General features: G+C 53.5%; 9 protein-coding genes across 9 annotated transcripts; 5 read left to right on the top strand and 4 right to left on the bottom strand.

The window, feature by feature from the left end:
- Position 1: 1 nt before the first annotated feature.
- Positions 2-2,071, bottom strand: CPAR01_03932 (heterokaryon incompatibility protein; the record flags this gene model as incomplete). Its single annotated transcript, XM_060488216.1, has 2 exons — positions 2-1,689; positions 1,765-2,071. 2 exons carry the CDS (start codon positions 2,069-2,071, stop codon positions 2-4), a joined length of 1,995 nt encoding a protein of 664 aa, XP_060352422.1.
- A 669-nt stretch (positions 2,072-2,740) lies between these two features.
- Positions 2,741-3,046, top strand: CPAR01_03931 (uncharacterized protein; the record flags this gene model as incomplete). Its single annotated transcript, XM_060488215.1, has 2 exons — positions 2,741-2,766; positions 2,827-3,046. The coding sequence occupies 2 exons, from the start codon at positions 2,741-2,743 to the stop codon at positions 3,044-3,046; spliced, it is 246 nt and encodes an 81-aa protein (XP_060352421.1).
- A 2,763-nt stretch (positions 3,047-5,809) lies between these two features.
- On the top strand, positions 5,810-6,268 carry CPAR01_03930 (uncharacterized protein; the record flags this gene model as incomplete). Its single annotated transcript, XM_060488214.1, has 1 exon — positions 5,810-6,268. One exon carries the CDS (start codon positions 5,810-5,812, stop codon positions 6,266-6,268), a length of 459 nt encoding a protein of 152 aa, XP_060352420.1.
- Positions 6,269-7,816: 1,548 nt separating this feature from the next.
- CPAR01_03929 (actin) lies at positions 7,817-9,172 on the bottom strand (the record flags this gene model as incomplete). The annotated part of the gene is made up of 4 exons (XM_060488213.1): positions 7,817-7,879; positions 7,962-8,276; positions 8,332-8,784; positions 8,864-9,172. 4 exons carry the CDS (start codon positions 9,170-9,172, stop codon positions 7,817-7,819), a joined length of 1,140 nt encoding a protein of 379 aa, XP_060352419.1.
- A 779-nt stretch (positions 9,173-9,951) lies between these two features.
- Positions 9,952-10,281, bottom strand: CPAR01_03928 (uncharacterized protein; the record flags this gene model as incomplete). Its single annotated transcript, XM_060488212.1, has 2 exons — positions 9,952-10,024; positions 10,088-10,281. The coding sequence occupies 2 exons, from the start codon at positions 10,279-10,281 to the stop codon at positions 9,952-9,954; spliced, it is 267 nt and encodes an 88-aa protein (XP_060352418.1).
- A 1,309-nt stretch (positions 10,282-11,590) lies between these two features.
- On the top strand, positions 11,591-12,429 carry CPAR01_03927 (GPI biosynthesis protein family Pig-F; the record flags this gene model as incomplete). Its single annotated transcript, XM_060488211.1, has 2 exons — positions 11,591-11,950; positions 12,013-12,429. The coding sequence occupies 2 exons, from the start codon at positions 11,591-11,593 to the stop codon at positions 12,427-12,429; spliced, it is 777 nt and encodes a 258-aa protein (XP_060352417.1).
- A 156-nt stretch (positions 12,430-12,585) lies between these two features.
- Positions 12,586-14,141, bottom strand: CPAR01_03926 (uncharacterized protein; the record flags this gene model as incomplete). The annotated part of the gene is made up of 4 exons (XM_060488210.1): positions 12,586-12,642; positions 12,946-13,001; positions 13,268-13,573; positions 13,772-14,141. The coding sequence occupies 4 exons, from the start codon at positions 14,139-14,141 to the stop codon at positions 12,586-12,588; spliced, it is 789 nt and encodes a 262-aa protein (XP_060352416.1).
- Positions 14,142-14,909: 768 nt separating this feature from the next.
- CPAR01_03925 (plasma membrane proteolipid 3) lies at positions 14,910-15,132 on the top strand (the record flags this gene model as incomplete). The annotated part of the gene is made up of 2 exons (XM_060488209.1): positions 14,910-15,033; positions 15,083-15,132. 2 exons carry the CDS (start codon positions 14,910-14,912, stop codon positions 15,130-15,132), a joined length of 174 nt encoding a protein of 57 aa, XP_060352415.1.
- Positions 15,133-16,099: 967 nt separating this feature from the next.
- CPAR01_03924 (uncharacterized protein) lies at positions 16,100-16,366 on the top strand (the record flags this gene model as incomplete). Its single annotated transcript, XM_060488208.1, has 1 exon — positions 16,100-16,366. One exon carries the CDS (start codon positions 16,100-16,102, stop codon positions 16,364-16,366), a length of 267 nt encoding a protein of 88 aa, XP_060352414.1.
- Between the last annotated feature and the right edge of the window lie 66 nt (positions 16,367-16,432).

Here is a 16,432-nt window from a genome sequence, read left to right as displayed (position 1 = left end):
TTCAGAGAAGAGTGATTACCTCGCGGGCCACGCCGTTGAATAGCTTCATCTCGTTCGTGTTTTTCAAAGCCCCTGCTCGGAACGACACGCCAACCCGCTTGAATATGTCAGTCCCAGCTTCTATCCTCTCGAGGACGATGAAGCCGTGATACGGATGGGCATCGCCCTTGTTCCATGTCTTTCCCACGAGCAGACAGGAGTATTGCTGATTACGGGCAACAGAGCCTGCATAGTCGCAGATCATGGTGTATCTGTTCGCTCCCGCATCCACGAGGTCGTATCTGACGCCTTCCGTAAACCCCATCATTGAATCCCCGTCCCGTATCTGTGTAGTTGCAATCTCAAGGTTGTGTACTATGGCCCCCCGAACCACGATCTTGGCTCCCTCGCAAACTTGACCGTAGATATCCTCCGTCATGAGAGGTTCTACCTGAACATCCAACACCTTCAAGTCACCTTTGAAGTGCGACATGGGATGGAACATGATGGGCCCCTCAATGGCCGCCCAGCTCCAGCTCGGCGCCCTCCACTTCCCAGGCCTCCGCGAGACTGTCTCGGGGTTGCGCCAGTAGTCGTCATCCGCCGTCCAGAGCAACTGCGTCGCGAAATCGCCCTCCCACAAGCCGGCGATATATCTGTTCCGTTGCTTCTCGTGTCCTTCTCGTCCACTGCCGTACACATCCTCATGCATCATCCGGAACTGCTTCGCCATCCCAGACAGCGCCGGCAGCCGATCCGCGTCAAAACTGATGGACCGCTCCGAGAAGAGCTGAACGACCTGCCGCCACTGCAGATACGCCCTCTCCGCTGACGACAGCGCTCGAAACAGCTCCGGCGAGCGGAAACACCGCACCGACTCCTCGTCCAGCTCGACGGGCTGATCGCGGCGGCAGGCGCATGAGCGCGACGTGTTACACTCCCAGACGAGCTCGTTGGTCGTGTAGTGCAGCGTCCTGTTGGACAGGATCGCCTCCTGGAGCGTCCAGGCGCGCTTATTGATGGGCTCTCCGTGCGCGCCCTCCACCTCGACCGTCCGGAGCAGGACGGTGATGTCGTTATGTTTCCTCTTGAGCTCGTCGCGGACGTAGACCGGCCGCACGGCGTCCCCGAGCTCGTCGAGACGCTGCGGCGGGGCGCCAAAGGCCTGGGGTGCAAAGACGCCGACGCTGCTCCCGTCCGCGTGGTCTACGGAGATGGTGACCGTTGCGTTGGAGTAGACTTCGCACATGCGGCCCGCCTCCCGGGCCCAGTCTTGGGCGTCGCCTTGGATGATGCAGAGGGCGTCGATCCATAGGTACCGCAGTCCGAGGTTTCTTGTGATGGCGACGGCGTCCCGCAGGGTCGGAGGCATGTCGGCGCACGGCATGGCGTCTTGATGCGCGGCGAAGTTGAGGAGCGTCGTCTTGAAGGCCGGGTGGGAGGCCGGGTCGCCCCAGCAGTAGCTTAATGCTGCGTATGCGCCGGAGGCTCCGCGGGACTCGACGAGGCACGGCACGGCGTGGTCATTGATGCCGACGTCGATCACACGGGTCGGTAGAGTCGAGGCTAATGCTGGTTGCCTGCAGGACGGGTGATTTGCGAGGCAGTCCTGAAGCCATGATGATGCTAGAGTGAGACTGGCTGGGGAGGAAGAGTGGCTCTCTACTTCCTGGGCCGGACCGATGGTCGGATGGCATGCGCCATGATCGTCTGTTTATATTTTGAGCGGGTTTGAACGAGAAATATTCGAGTGGTGATTTTCAACGCAATGGAAACTGGTCTAACCTCGTCGCGAGAAGAGCTCTAGAGCAATATTATCTTCTCCCCAACCAGACACGGAAATCTGGAGCGACGCACCCGGTGCAAAGCGCATCTGCAACAGTCCAGATACATCCTTGCCGCTGGGCTCATCTAGATTCTCCTTGCGCAGACGTAGCGCAGCCCAGAGGAGCTGGCAGGACTGGCATGATGTGTTCGTTGCGGATCGCTGGAGGTCGTGAAGCTCGATGAACTTGGCCATGCGCTGATTCGCGGCGAGCTTCTGGCCCTTGACCTCATCCGCACCGAGGTCGGAGCAGATTGCGCAGTTCATCTTCCGCGACTTTCCTATAACGTCTTATCGTACGAATATGGAAATATTCTGGGACAGATGCCAGTCCTTTGGGTGGTTGACTTGATTCGTCTTGGCGTAAGCGAAGTTACTTAAGCATGCATAGGTAGTCCCTCTTTTTGAAGGCCACCTTTCTCTGCCTCGAGTGCATGATGTTGGGAATGCGCCTCTGAGAAAAGCAGACATGCAGACCGAAATTTCAACTCGTGGGCGGTGGTCTGGCACTTTTGACGATTTGGTGAAGGCCTTTTAACCCGCTGAACGACAAGTCCATCGTCTTTTTTGGGGCCGTGATGTTCGCAAGACATGTCCTAGACGAGGTAGCAGGGCTCTTCCACTATAATTATCTCAGATAGGTGAAACCTCTGGTCTAACTGGGGGATGTGATATGAAGTGCTACTTGTGTTCTGCGAATCCTCATGAGCGATCATCCATAGGATACTCCGGAAGTCAAGATCCATGTGAGAATAGTCACCGGAGGTGGCAGCAGACTGTTATTCATCCAAATAATCGGCGACTAGGTAAGTCGAATATCATAGATAGCAAACTAATAACCTTGCTGCAGTGAGACGTATATTGATGACAAGGAACTGCAAGAGGCTTCAAAACAATAACAACAATAAACGCAAGTCAACAGCTGAGTCCATAGTCATGGCTGAGATAGCGAGCTCTGTTTGGTGAGTGGCAAGCAGATCATAACATTTGAAGATCAACAGGTCGATATACAACAACACAAAGCTTTTATTTTCGAACACGACGTTGAAACGGCCGACTCTCTTCACCGGGCGCAACGACGACACCCATAACCTCCTCAAGACAAAGATGTTCCCGCAGCGACGGACTTCAACCACGTTGTTGCGGGCGCTCAGCCCTGAGAGAGTGCACCGTTACCTGACTACCTACCACCCCCTTTCTTCCCCCCTGCTCATCCGCAAGGGATGGGGAATGAACTTTTGATCACACGGGTTGAACGGATCAGATGGCACCTCCTCAAGCTCTGGACCGGGGCTTGCCTCATCCGGAGGGAGCCAGGTTCAGCGAAAACGCGGGGTAAAGAGATTTGATGTGTGGAGGAAGAAAGATGCGCGGATCATGGCGCTCGCCGGGCGTCTGGGGAAAGTGTGCTGGGCTCTTAGCTTCTTGTCTGGCTTTTTGTACGTAATGAAGACGCCACGGTTTGATGAGGGCGCCGGTCTCACTGCCTTTCAAGCCTAGGACTTGGGCTTGGGCTTGGTGTAAGCCGAACTTGACGATGGCTTTGTGGCTTTTTTGGAGGAGTGTCTACGGAGGGTAAAACTGGTGGCCCTTTAATACTTCACAAGCTGAGATGGAGGTAAAATTGTAGAGACAAAAGTGTGTTCTCTCGATAGCCTGAAAGTCTGAGGATCAGATGGGATGACAGCTTTGCGGGCCGCTCCGTGTATCGAGAGTTTTCGTAAAGCTCGTTTCTGTCCAGTTTTTGGTTGGAGATGCGGGGTGTAATTGGCAGTCTGAAGTTGAATAACCTCACATACAGCAGTCCAAGTTGGTTCATTTCCCTCCAAGCCATTCTTTCTTTCTCGGTGCGTCAACGTTACTCAAATCTCACTGTCAACTCGGTTGCCGAGCATTCAATCTCCAAATAAAATGTGTGGCTCTCGGTACCTTGATGTCGAATCCAAGGCAATGCAGGAATGCGTGACTGAATCGTGGCTTCATGCCCTCGACGGCAACAAAACTGAGCTCAAGGCGAAATTAAGCCAAGAACTCACGTCAATGGGGGGAAGTGGACTGGCGCCAGACTATCGAACGAACCGAAGGCTGTCAAGCGAGCACGTTTGCCTCGAAACCGAGACGAGCTTCGTCAACGGAATTTCCTTCAAACCTGCAACAGGATCGTGGCATCAGACATGGGCTCAGAAAAGGTCTGCTGACACTCAGAGACGCGGCAAACGGATTCCCATTACCCCCAGGAAACTGATGAGTGGTCGACGACAGGGCATGTTGGCGGGGGCGGTAATGGCACAAGCGGGCAGTACTCCTTGACGTCGTCGACAAAGCTGTTGGCCCTAGCCAGGGAGGGGGTGGGTGGTGATCTAATAGTGTCCAGTCCTATCCACTCCTTCCAAGCCAAAACATGCCAGCAGCGATCAGGATCAGCTTTTCCCGAGCCGCTACGCAGTAGAAACGAAGGTCACAGAGGGAGGAGAGGGGAGAAAAATAAAACTCTGCTAGAGCTCAAGAGTCACTGCGAAATTCCGTCCAGCACGTTCCACGTTCCTTGCATTAGCCCCGTTTTCCCCAGCTCCCAGCCCTTCAGGTTTGTTTAGAGAGGAGCGTCGTGACCAGCCAGTGGGCCCTCCCGAGGTCGCGCTACGGCCGAAAGCGGTAATCTATTAGCAAAACGTTACCCCATCGTTTGCTCCAGAATGGCGTCTTTTCATGGCGAGAATTTGACAACTGGAGTTTTTTGAAGAGTCACGAGGTCCACCTGGCACCAAGAAGTGGAGAGGATGAGAGGGAAAAAAAATCAATCACCGCCATGGCGGATGAATTGATGCTCGCCCTGTAGCTGCCCTCTTGCTCTTCGCAGTCATTAGGGTCTTTGGGGTCCTTGGGGGCCCTGACAATGATTGCGTAGGAATAACAAACAGCGCAACGGGCGTTACTCGTTGCTTTTCTACGACTCTTATCAGTGAGATCATTGAGTGCAACCAAAAGTAGCTAAACTTGGATCATGATGTTTGCTTATTGATGATAACAGAGAGAGCTCTTCTGTCCGGTTACGGTTCAAATGCACCGCCCAGCGGCTTGCGATATACGACCAGGGTGAGAGAGAGCTCAGAGCGCGTGTGTTGGTGGTGGTAAAAGATCTAGCAACCTAGAGAGGCATACGGCATATGCAGCATGCCTCCGGCAAAGACCCATGTCTCACACACATCTGACCTTGTCTTGTCATTTATTCACTGCATCACGACATGCATGGTCTTCTTCTGCTCACTCCCCACACCAGCTCCAACAAGTCAACAACAGCAAACCTGACCTGGCAAAAAGCGAAAGCCAAGGTCCAAGCTACCCATGAGCCTGGGCCCAGCCTAGCTAGCGTAGCTCCGCTCCCGTTGTTTCGGGGCCTCGAGGCCATGCTAATTTTGCACATTCAGATCTCTCCGCCTCCTCCTCACTCTGTGACTTGCTCGAGAGCCGCCCTCTCTGACAAAACTTTGCCTAATGTGGGCTCTCCGGTTTTATTCATTTTTTTATTTTCTTTCCTTCTCACACTAAGAAAGAAAGAAAAAGTCTTCCACGAGAGTACGTAGCTACGTACCTATTGTATCTACTCCATCACAAGTGTGAGAGAGCACACCTTGTTCGTTGCGAGTGCAACGCCGTCACTTAGCTCATGGGTATGGGAGAAACTTTTGCTTGTCAGGAGGACACTGCTTTGGTGTGTCTGTGAGGCTAGCCCTCCACCACCTTTTACTCTTCCAAGGACAAACCTATAATAACCTTGGCCTCCTCTCGCTATTCTCACGAGCATCCCCTTTCCCGTCATTGACACATCCAAGACACATCTCACACATCATCGGCTGGTTACCCAAGTCTCCTCATCTGACAGTTCAGACGACATTTCAGTTGGCATCCATCCCACTAACACCCACTTCCACCACACACCAAACCTCAAAGCTCAACACCACCACCACAACCAAACACTACATACACAGAACACACATATCCACCAAGATGCCTTCCCAAATCTTCGTCACCGAGCCTCACCCCACCGTGGCACCAAACACATACATCTACTCAGGCAGAGGCGGCTTCGGCAACATCCGCAAGGCACCCCAGGTCCTCACCCCGGCCACCGGCATCACCACCCCTCTCAAGCCCGCGCCCATCCCCGCCGGCAACGGAGGCGCAACCCGCCGCTTCTACTCTGGCATCGGCGGCGCTGGCAACCGCCACGAAGCCCCCGAGCGTCCCGTCCGCACCTTTGACGAGGACTTTGACCGCCAGGAGGTTCGCGACCGCGCCGCCGTCGGCCACGTCGGTATCGGCGGTGCTGGCAATGTCACTCGCCGCGTCTCGGACGCCTCTTCTGTCCACAGCGGCGACTCGGAGGAGTCTGCGTCTACTTCCTCGCTCAAGTCCCTCAAGAACCGTGGCGGCAACTTCTGGCGCCGGGTCACCAAGGCCAACTGAGCACCTATCTACACACCTCTTTTTCATAATCACAAGGGCACGGCGTTTTACGGAAACTAAAAAAAGCACACACGCGTACGGAATGAATTATCAAGGACATAGCGGGAGTGGCCTCGGGATGGCTTCTATTTTCTGGTGAATGGCATGAGAGCGAGCGCGGCGGACACAATACCCCCAGATACACCCATCTGGTTGTTCAGCAAAATAGTACTGAGAGGGACCATATATGGGTTTCCTCTTGAATATCAAATGTTTCACATCTTCACAAATGACTCTAATTTTGGCCAGTAATGTGACATGATCTCATATGCCGGTCAGTAATTAAAGTGAACCAGCTCACTCTCACGGTGCAATCTTCTCTAGTTTTCGACTCATATCACTGGCTCTGCCTGCTGAGTTGTAGAATAGTCCGGCTGTCATGGTTGAAGCAGTCTTGTATTAATTACGTTTCAATGAGCGAGGACTATCAAGGACCAACAAGCAAGTAACCAACCTTGAGAGGAGATGGTAGGCGAGCCTGAACCTGCGCTTCAAACTGCGTATCCATAGTCTTCCATCTCACTCCAACACGTCCTCAATCTGGCAGGGTGGAACTAACCTTAACCGCCGTGGACCACCCAACCGCAGCGATCCCTCCTCTCACATCCACAACCCTCACCTTCTCTCACCCGCTCCAACTCAAGGAAATTAACATCATTTTATCACAACTCTGTTCGGTATCATTGCATGTATGAATACAACTGTATGTACGCGCCAGTTACCTACCTAGGTCTCATCTCTAGACCCCAACTCCAACAACAAACTCGAATGGAACCGTCGCGGTGACCCACTTACAACGGCCAAACCAGGGTATCGATATATACTCATCCGTCACAAACTCATGACGATCCTGACTGACATCTGACAGAAACACGCAACGTGACTGGGGAGTAGCAAACGCTTGGGGGCCCAAGAGACAATAAGCTGTTATAGATAAGACACAAGAAAAGAGATTGTTGACGCTATTTTGGCGAGACACGGAAATAGGGTTGCGAATAGAAAGAATGTTACGGCCCGAAAGGAAAAAAGGAATATATTGATACCAACGCAACCTCCGGTTTCCATCGGACGCATGTCACGTAATTTGACAACGACCAACCAACTAGACCCCAACTCATGCGGCAGGCTGCATAGCATTGTACGGCAATGCATGGCCAAAAAGTACGCTTTGCATATGTGATCAAAAGAGACAACAGCTTCGGGTATCATTCTCAACTTTCTAGCTGACCATTACCTCATATGCTGCCTTTCACCTATGACAATGGCTTCGCGAATGCCGATGTCTTTTGAGGGTAGGTAAATCTCAAATCCAGCCAATCGCCACTCTCTCTCGCTCCAACTTCCATGACATCTAAACTCCATCTACTCATCCAGTTGTCGCCTTTTGTGTCTAATCATAAGGCGCAACAGGATGGTGAACACAGCTCTAGATCTATAAACGTCGAGAGGGGGGCCATCAACGCCATCTGGAAACCGTTTCATCGATATGAATTAAAAACAAGAACCGTCTCACGTAAGCTTGGTATGAATGATTTCCGGGTTCTCATGCCAGTCGTCGATGCTCACCCACATCTGTTGTAAAAAGGGGTTAGCCTCGAGATTCCGCAGTGAATTGAGCCCACGGGAAAGAGTAGGCGAGTAGATTGTAACCTACCTTTCGGAAAGTGCTGAGACCAGCCAAAATACTTCCACCGATCCATGTCGAGTACTTGCGTTCTGGCGGCGCAAAAATCTTTATTCTCATGTCCTTGACGGCCAGTCGTTGCAGCTCCGTCAACAGACGGTCACCGAAGCCCCTAGTCAGCGTGCTGCCGCCAGAGAGTACAATGTTGCTGTAGAGCGACTTGCGCAGGTCGAGATCCGTCCTGTTGATGGCATCAACGACAATTTGGTGCACACCGGGGTACTCGAGGCCGATGATTTCTGGGTCGAAGAGGATTTCGGGTGCTCTGAATCGTTCCGCACCGATCTGTAAACATAGTCAGCCCACTTATCTTTGCCGTCTTCCATAACGAGAAACTGACTTTAAGCTTGTGACCGTCCGGAAGAACGTATTCCACGCCCTTGGCCGGATCTGTCCTGTTTGCCCACTCCTTTTCCTCTTTCCTGGGGTCGTGAGCGACATAAGTTACAGACTCCTTGATGAGCCGCACAACCTCCTTCTCGGCGCTGGTGTGGAAGACGTAGCCGCTCTTCCGCAGCAGCATTTGCATGTACTCGGTCACATCGCGTCCTGCCACGTCTATCCGCCTGATGCTGCTCGGCATGGCGAAACCCTCGTAAACTGGCACCGCGTGTGACACTCCATCACCCGAGTCAAGAACGATACCGGTTGTCCGGCCGCTAGCGTATAATGATAGGACGGCTTGGATTGATGTGTACAGTGCCGGGACGTTGAAGGTCTCGAAGAGGATCTGAGCCGCTGTGTCGCGATTGCTGCGAGGGTTGAGGGGTGGTTCGGTCAAGAGGACGGGATGCTTGAGGTGGGCATTAGTATCAAGAGCAGATATAGTGCGTCTCGCATATTGCACAAGCCATAAGCTGTGCCAAACGAACCTCTTCACTGAGCGTCTTGAGGCCTTCGCCGTAGACGTACTCCCAAATCTTTTCCATATCGTCCCAGTCCGTGACGATGCCGTGCTCCAGCGGGTACCTGATCTTCAGCAGGCCTCTGAGCTCCGTTGCCGCCTTCTGTCCGATAAAGACCTCGCCCTCGAGCGCGCCGGCGAGAACTCTCAGATGCTTGGGCCGACCGACGAACGAGGGGAAATAGCATTTGGGCAGGTCGTCGCCTGCGAAACCGGCACGGATTGTACCGGAGCCATTGTCCAGGACAATTGGCGCGTTGTGCAGCGAGTCCGTCATCTTGTGAGATGCATCCGAAATTTCAATAACAAAATGGTATTGTTTGTCTACACCTCGAGCCTTTTAGCCCTCACGATGCTCGTGCTGCTGGTCGTTTCGGTTCGTTTTCGCGGCGGAACCCCTTTGTTTGTTGGTCGGGCGGTGACTGCAAGTGGGGGCGATTCGATGCTTGGTGGCTCGATGGCAGTCAACAGAAAGCCGCACTCGAGCTTGTTGGCAGGTCCCTGGTACCTGTTTGTCAGGTATTCTCGTTGAGTCGTGGTCGCAGTTGCTCGCCTTTGGAGGTGATAGTGTTGTCAAAATGGTTAAAAGTGGCAGCTTCAACACGACGCGGTAGCAGTCCGGGGAGCTGCATGGGCGCGAATGAGGGACTAGGACAAAGGTGGAGTAGCGCACTTCGGAGCTTCCATGCACGGGCCTCTCAGGGTCTCTCGAAAGGTTGTAAGTGAAGTCCAGACAAGAGTACATGGGACGATACAAAGTTTATGACTTTTATCGTACTAATAAATTCATGTAGGCAAGCTCGATGTTACTCATGGTCAAAGATAATAAACCTGAGGATTTCAGGTGGGTTCTTAGTTTGAACAAAGTAAATTATGCATGGTCCGTACGGACTTCTACCGATGCTATAGGTATCCAAGAAGCCCCAGAACGCCTTCAGATGCTTGAGATATGTACTGGTATCTCGTGAATGTCCCAAATTCCCAAATATAACTTCCAACTCCTGTATCGTTGTTGCCAATTATCCCATGTTGTGGATCGACTATCCAAAAGGCTGTTTACATGTGGCCATCGACAAGCAGCATGCTTGCGTAGGGCCAGCCGAGGATGCCGAAAGCAAGGGGGAAGAACCTGTTTGGTGTAATGTTAATCACTGTCATCTCTTCTGTAGCTAAGGCTGTGATGGCTTCTTACATTGCTGCGGTGACGGCACGCTTCTTAATCATGGCACCGTAGTAAGGCTTGGCGTGAACACCAGTCTGCGACATTCTCTGGAAGGGATGAGGCTCGAAGGACCGGGCGACGTTGCGCATGTTGTGGAGGAGAGTAAACTGTCTGCGCTGAACAGCGAAGCGAGCAGCGTTGCGGGCGGCGAAGGCGGGAGACATTTTGAGTGGTGATTGGAGGGTTGGCTTTTTTTTTTGGTGTTGAGTCAAGAGACTTCTATTGATTTGATGGAGAGGAGTGAGGTGAAATGTAATACCCTCGTACAGAAGATGTAGTGGAGAGTTTGTTTGGTGTTGTTGATGTGTGATGATGATGAGAACGGGAATGGGAACACGACAGGCGGGAAGCTGCTTTGGATCTTATACCAAGGAAAAGATTGTGCCTCCAGCCCGCATACCTACAAGATCTGTGAATCTTGACAAAGGACTCCGGGATTTCCAACGGCAAACGCCTATTGTGGGCAGATGGGCGGGCATCTTTGCCCGTAAGATTGCCGTGCCTGGAGGCTTCTAACCTGGGCTGGGTCAAGATCATGCCATCCCATCTTGTAAACGGATCCCCCCAAAAGCCAGGGCCAAGGGTTTGGATTTCTGCAGCACCAAAAAGAGGTGTGAATCATGAATGACAGCTATGTCTCATCCAATAGGCGCAGCCGCGAAAAGGGGGCAAGCGCCGCGCTTGGTAACGTGGTTCGCAAAGCCCGAGTTGGAGGGGGCCCGTTTGGATTCCAGCCGTTGTTAGCAACCAACGAAAAAAAACTGACGTTGGGCGATCGTGCGTTTTCAGGTGGGTTCCTGACGACTGCCAACATTAATGGGGTGATGTGGTCTGACGGGAGGCACCGAGTACGAGCGCTGATTGGACAGAAGCGGGGCCAGGAATCCTGTGCCAATGACATGATCGCCATTTCCTTCAGCTATCGAACCACAGGCCCCGACCGGCTGGGTGCGCTGACGAGGGAGAATCCGGGGAAAGGTTGACAGCTGCCTTGCTTCCGAATCGACAGATTTGTATCCTACAGATCCCGAAAAGAAGAGACCACAACTTTGAGATTAACAGTCATTACCCAAACAAGGCATACCGTGAGACAGTTACCATGTGTTCTGTGAGCAGACCATACCGCAGATACGTACCTTTCCACAAGTACCTGTTTCCTCAAGGTGAACATGAGGAACAGTGTACTGTACGCAGTAAGTGTCTTGCTTAGGTAAGCACGACAGTAGATCAATCTGGGGTTCGTTATCAGACCCTCCGCATCTTATCGTCATGTGATCCGGTCGGATCCGACTGCACGGTGCCCGCGCCTCGACGCGTCCGTTCCGGGATTTTTCCAGAGCCGTGGCCTTCCGGGTACCCATTCACGAACTCAACCCGTATCTTGCCTCAGCCATTGACCGAAACGACAGGAGACTGGGCTCCGAACCCCGACCGAATCGATCGCCTCACCCCATCCTCCTCCTTACCCACACCATGCCACTGGTCGACCCCGTGACAATGTCAGCGCCAGCATCATCAAAAGCCGCCTCCGACGCGGGCAAGCCAAAGGACAACGTATTACATCCTGTCCAGGCCCTGGCGAGCCCTGCTGCGCAGGTCGTCCGACACCTCCAGCCGGTGCTCATCTCCGGCCTCTTCCTCGCGCAGTTCAGCTCCCTGGTGACCGGACCCGTGCGAACCCTCCAAAACTCGCTCCCCATCGTCGTCGCGATCCAGGTCGTCTACGCCTTTGTCAGTCTGCCGGCAGCCGGATCGCAAAGCGTGAGGCCGTCGAGGAAGCCTCGGCCAGGCGAGAAGAAGAAGGTTGAGAGCACGGGGCCCAATATTTTCATTGTAAGTCACAATATTCGGCCAATTCGAGGAAGGGCCATAGCTGACTATCGGGAACCCCTCAGGCTATATTCCTTTCCCTCCTCCTCGCTGTCCTCGTTACGCCAGCCATCCACGTCGTTCTCGTCCTCTTCGGCGCCCCCTTTTTGACGCATGTACCGCATACCCTCCTCTGCTCCGCCAACGTCGCCATTCTCTCGCTCTTCCCGCTCTTCTACGTTCATGGAGTCGATGCGAGCACCTGGGCGGCTCTCGCCAGTGCGGCGGCACCGTTGGACGAGGCATACGGCGGTCTCGTAGGAGGCCTGTTGGGCGCGTGGCTCGGTGCGGTGCCCATTCCGCTCGACTGGGATCGTGAGTGGCAGAAGTGGCCCGTCACTATTGTCTGCGGCCTCTACGCTGGATACATCTTGGGCAAGACGATTGGCGGCACATTGGCGTTTGGCAGGAAAATGGCTCCCTCGGCGCACGACGACGAATGAACTCCTATGACGCTTAAAGCCAAGTCCACCCTACAAAACATTCTTTAACAAATCGTAGCTGGAATAGCTTGCGGAAACACGGCACCGGTGGCGCCAATAGATGTTCAGCGAAAGTACGGACCTCGTTGCCTTGGTATACACTCCAAGCCAGTTGTGTCATGTCCAATGCTGAACCAACAATGGCTGGTGGGCAGTAGCCTCAGACGTGCATGTCTAGGCAGTTTGGCAGTCTAGGATTGCCTATGAGAGCTAGTCCTTCACTGTTGGCCAGACCCGGCTTTCGTGGGGAAACCGATGTATAGTAGCAGAGCCGATTGCCAATGAGGTCGCTTGGCCCGGCCGAAACAAGAAATAAACATGTTAATAATAGCCTCGGGCCTGGGAAGTCAACGGACGCGCAAATGTGACACTACATCATCGGCCCCTTGAGCCTCAGGCGTGCGCAAGTGTGGCGTTGGTTGCGACGAAATCGCAATACCTAATTGTTCAAGGCACGCAACATTCGTCGCGGCATACCTCACAGTTACCAGCCACAGCTAGCCTTGCCGCAAGCCTGCCGGTCTTGCCCAGCCCTACGAGCTCGGAGCAAGGGCGATATCGAGGATTTGACGTCTTTTCGCCGCCCACGTTGAGTTCCCCGTTGCAGAGCGGAGACAGGCCGCGTCTCCTCCCTAGCCCTGGGAGCTGCCGAACCGGCTTGGCCCTCTTTGCCGCCGGGCATGACCGGGCCCCTTGCGTCATAAGTCACGAGGGGCCTTGGGTTTCCATTGGTGAGACAGACTGACAGGTTTTCCTGTGTTGTTTGGGAGGAATAAGAAGAAGGGGAATTAGGACGAACGAGGAAAAGGAAATCTTAGGCGGAGGAAAAGAACCACCTGGATCGTCAGTGCATTGCGTCCTTCTCCGCGACGAGCGCGGACGGACCGATGTCCGCTGGAGAAAAGAATAGCATCAACCTTGACTTCTTGAGTTGTTGGGGGCCTCGACATGGACAAGACAGGCAGACCCTGGAACGCATCTGTGGCTGAGTCGTCACTATTGTCCCATGAAGCAGCTTCCGATGTGTGGCGTTTGTGGCTCATGACGCGCACCTTGAGGCTTGCGTGCATGGGGATGTCCCCTGACCAGCTTGAAGCTGTTTTGACTGGATGACGATAGGTGGAGCCATGAGCAAAAAGAGCAAAATTAAGAAGAGCGGACCCCACCAGCGCGGCGCTAGCAAGGGCTCGGTTGATGACGTAGCACCCACCTTTATCGCGTCCACCGAAAAGAGTTCACGCAGTGCTGAGGTACATGAGGGAGCAAGTATAGCAGTTGAGCAGGAATTAGCTGTACAAGTTACTCAAGGACGTCGGGCTAACCGCACAGAGCCCCTCAATGACGGCGGGAAAAGTCTGGGCAAGAGGGATGGAGGGACGCGCAATGGGTCTCGATTTAGTAAGGATAGATCGGAAACCGAGGCCACCGCGATCCAAGACGATTGAACATCGTGAAAGCGCGGAGAGGAAATAACGACGAAGACGTAGGGGGACCGAATGTTTGCCGTGGAAGCGAGCTTCGGAGGCTGAGAGCAGGCATCCAATCCTCGTCAATGGGATCTGAGAAACCTGGCAGTGTGCGCTGCGAGGTCTGATGCAGCGACAAAGGCATGACAGGCAGCAGGAAGGTCCAGATGCCGTGTGTCCCAGTGATACGTCGTAAGGGGCTCCCATTTGCTCCGCTCGGGTGCTTGTTTCCGCAGGCGCAGGAGGGGAGAGCCTGCAGCAGTGCAGAGGAAGAGGAGGAAAAAGAGACAAGGTCATTGCTAAAGTGGGCGGAGGTGTGGCTTGTCCGCAACGCACGGCAAGAGCCATCCCATCTTTTCCTTCTTCTCTCAAGGCGTAAATGGCCTAGCCAGAGGCCCAGAGCTTGCAGTTCGTGTGGCCATGTGCTGGTGCTGCCGCTTGTGCCTTATTTTCCTTGCCGCAGCAAACCGGGAATGAGTCGATGACGCAACTCCTCTCTCATACCACACCCCCAAGCCTTTCCCGGCACGACCAGACGCTCTTGTTGCTCGTTGGCTCGTCTTGGGAGGCTGCGCTTGGGTACTTTGGGGGGGGAAGACATGTCTGCCGGGCCTCACTGGCCTACCACCTGCGACTGGCTTGTCCCTTGTCAGACGTATCCGTAAGGTAAGGTCAGGTTGGTACGGAGGAGAGCGGGAAGGGGTGGCCCATGCAAGTCCACATCACATCACTGTGAGCTCGTCCTTGCCTTTTTTTGTATTTTTTCCTGCGCTGGGCTGTGGCTTCCCAGTTGGCAGTTGCTCTCATTCCTGCTATATAACCATCTCTTCCCCAGCCCACTTACCATTCGAATCCCCTCCCCTCATCAACCAACGAACTTACATTCGACATCACACATCAGATCTTCAGGATCCCGTCACGAACTATCCTACACAAATAAACACACCGTTTGACAACACCAACACATCAATCAACATGCCTTTCACCGCCTCCGATATCTGCAAGATCATTCTTGCCGTCATCCTCCCGCCCGTCGGTGTCTTCCTCGAGCGTGGCTGCGGCGCTGACTTCTTCATCAACATCCTGTTGACCATTCTTGGTAAGCTTAACAGTTCTTCAGACACTGTGAATCTAGTTAACAATAATAGGTTACCTCCCTGGTATCATCCACGCTCTGTACATCATTCTGAAGTACTAAGCGAATCGTCGCTGCATTTCTCCGATCGTAATCGCCTACACGAGAGGGCATGATGATATCCAGCAACGGGAGCGACATGAACTCTACCTACTCTCAAGGATGTGTCACCACGCCTTCCCGAAGAGTGTGACGCTGTAGGCGGTGGCCGGGCATTCCAGCGATCTTGGCTCTCCGTCTCATCCGGCAATGCTGGGGGATCCTCCTGCGCCAGCTGCAAGGATGCATGCTGCTCTGCAGGGTTGGCCTATTACCCCTTACCTCACCAACCTCCACCACTGTTTTTTACGACAACGACACAGCAACGGCCTCTTTTCATAATTCCTGGCGGTTCCATTCTTCGGACTTTGTCACGTTACTTCTCACCTTGCGGAATGCGACTTTTCGAAACGATTTGTTTTGGGCAGGCATTCGAGACCAGGAAGTGGAGGAGGAATTCTCGCTGTGTGTAGCATGCTTAATTCGATACCCGACATATCAATCTCTTCAAACTACTTTACTATAAAGTCTTCGTCGTGAATCCTGTTCAGTGTGTCCAGCTGTGAGAATCAATGCTTCAGACCATGCCGCAAATTCCTGAACACAGTCAGCTGTGCTGATACGCGGTTGGACGTCCCCACAAGACCACCAAACCATTGATGCAGATCCATGTGATGTCATGCTTGTTGCATTGAAACGTTTACAACCTTCTGTATACTGCCATAAGTATTCTAGACTATTGTCAGAAACATCCGACTTTGCGACGCTACTTTGGAGCTTATTTCCTTTGCGATGACTGCGCTCAGATGACTTTGTGATTGTGAAATAACCTTGTTTCCATCATATTGAGCGGAGTGCTAACACGAGAATAAGCATGCCAATGGCCCCCAAATTGCTTGCTGATCCGCCCTATTGCTCGCAGTCTGCCTCGCGGGTACTCCGTACGAGACTACGGAATACAGCAGAAATGATTCATTTTGCAAATTGCAACATGGTGAAATCCGCCAGCGCAGCGGAAGCCGAGGGACGCGTACGCAACTCGGACGCAGAAGAGCTCGGCACTGCGGGTACCTCTGGGCTTTCTGGCAATCGGCGCGAAGCCAGAAGCGTCCGGGGGCCCAGGGCTCCATTGTGGCTGGCTGGCCGGCCGCTGGCAGCAAGCGCCCGGTGGGACAGGATAGGACAGGACAGGGCCCCCGCCTTCGCGGTGAGGCCTGTATCCCTGTCCGCTAGTTTAAATTGCACTTTGGTAAGGTAGGCGCAGACCGCAACCAGTCGGCTGGTCACTGCCCTGGTGAGGGAGGAATCGAGCAGGAAAAAAAAA

This window comes from Colletotrichum paranaense, assembly GCF_030867605.1.
Source record: "Colletotrichum paranaense strain IMI 384185 chromosome Unknown Scaffold_3.1, whole genome shotgun sequence".
NCBI lineage: Eukaryota > Fungi > Ascomycota > Sordariomycetes > Glomerellales > Glomerellaceae > Colletotrichum > Colletotrichum paranaense.
Note: the sequence above shows the minus strand (reverse complement) of the source record. Positions and strands in the feature narration are given on the sequence as shown.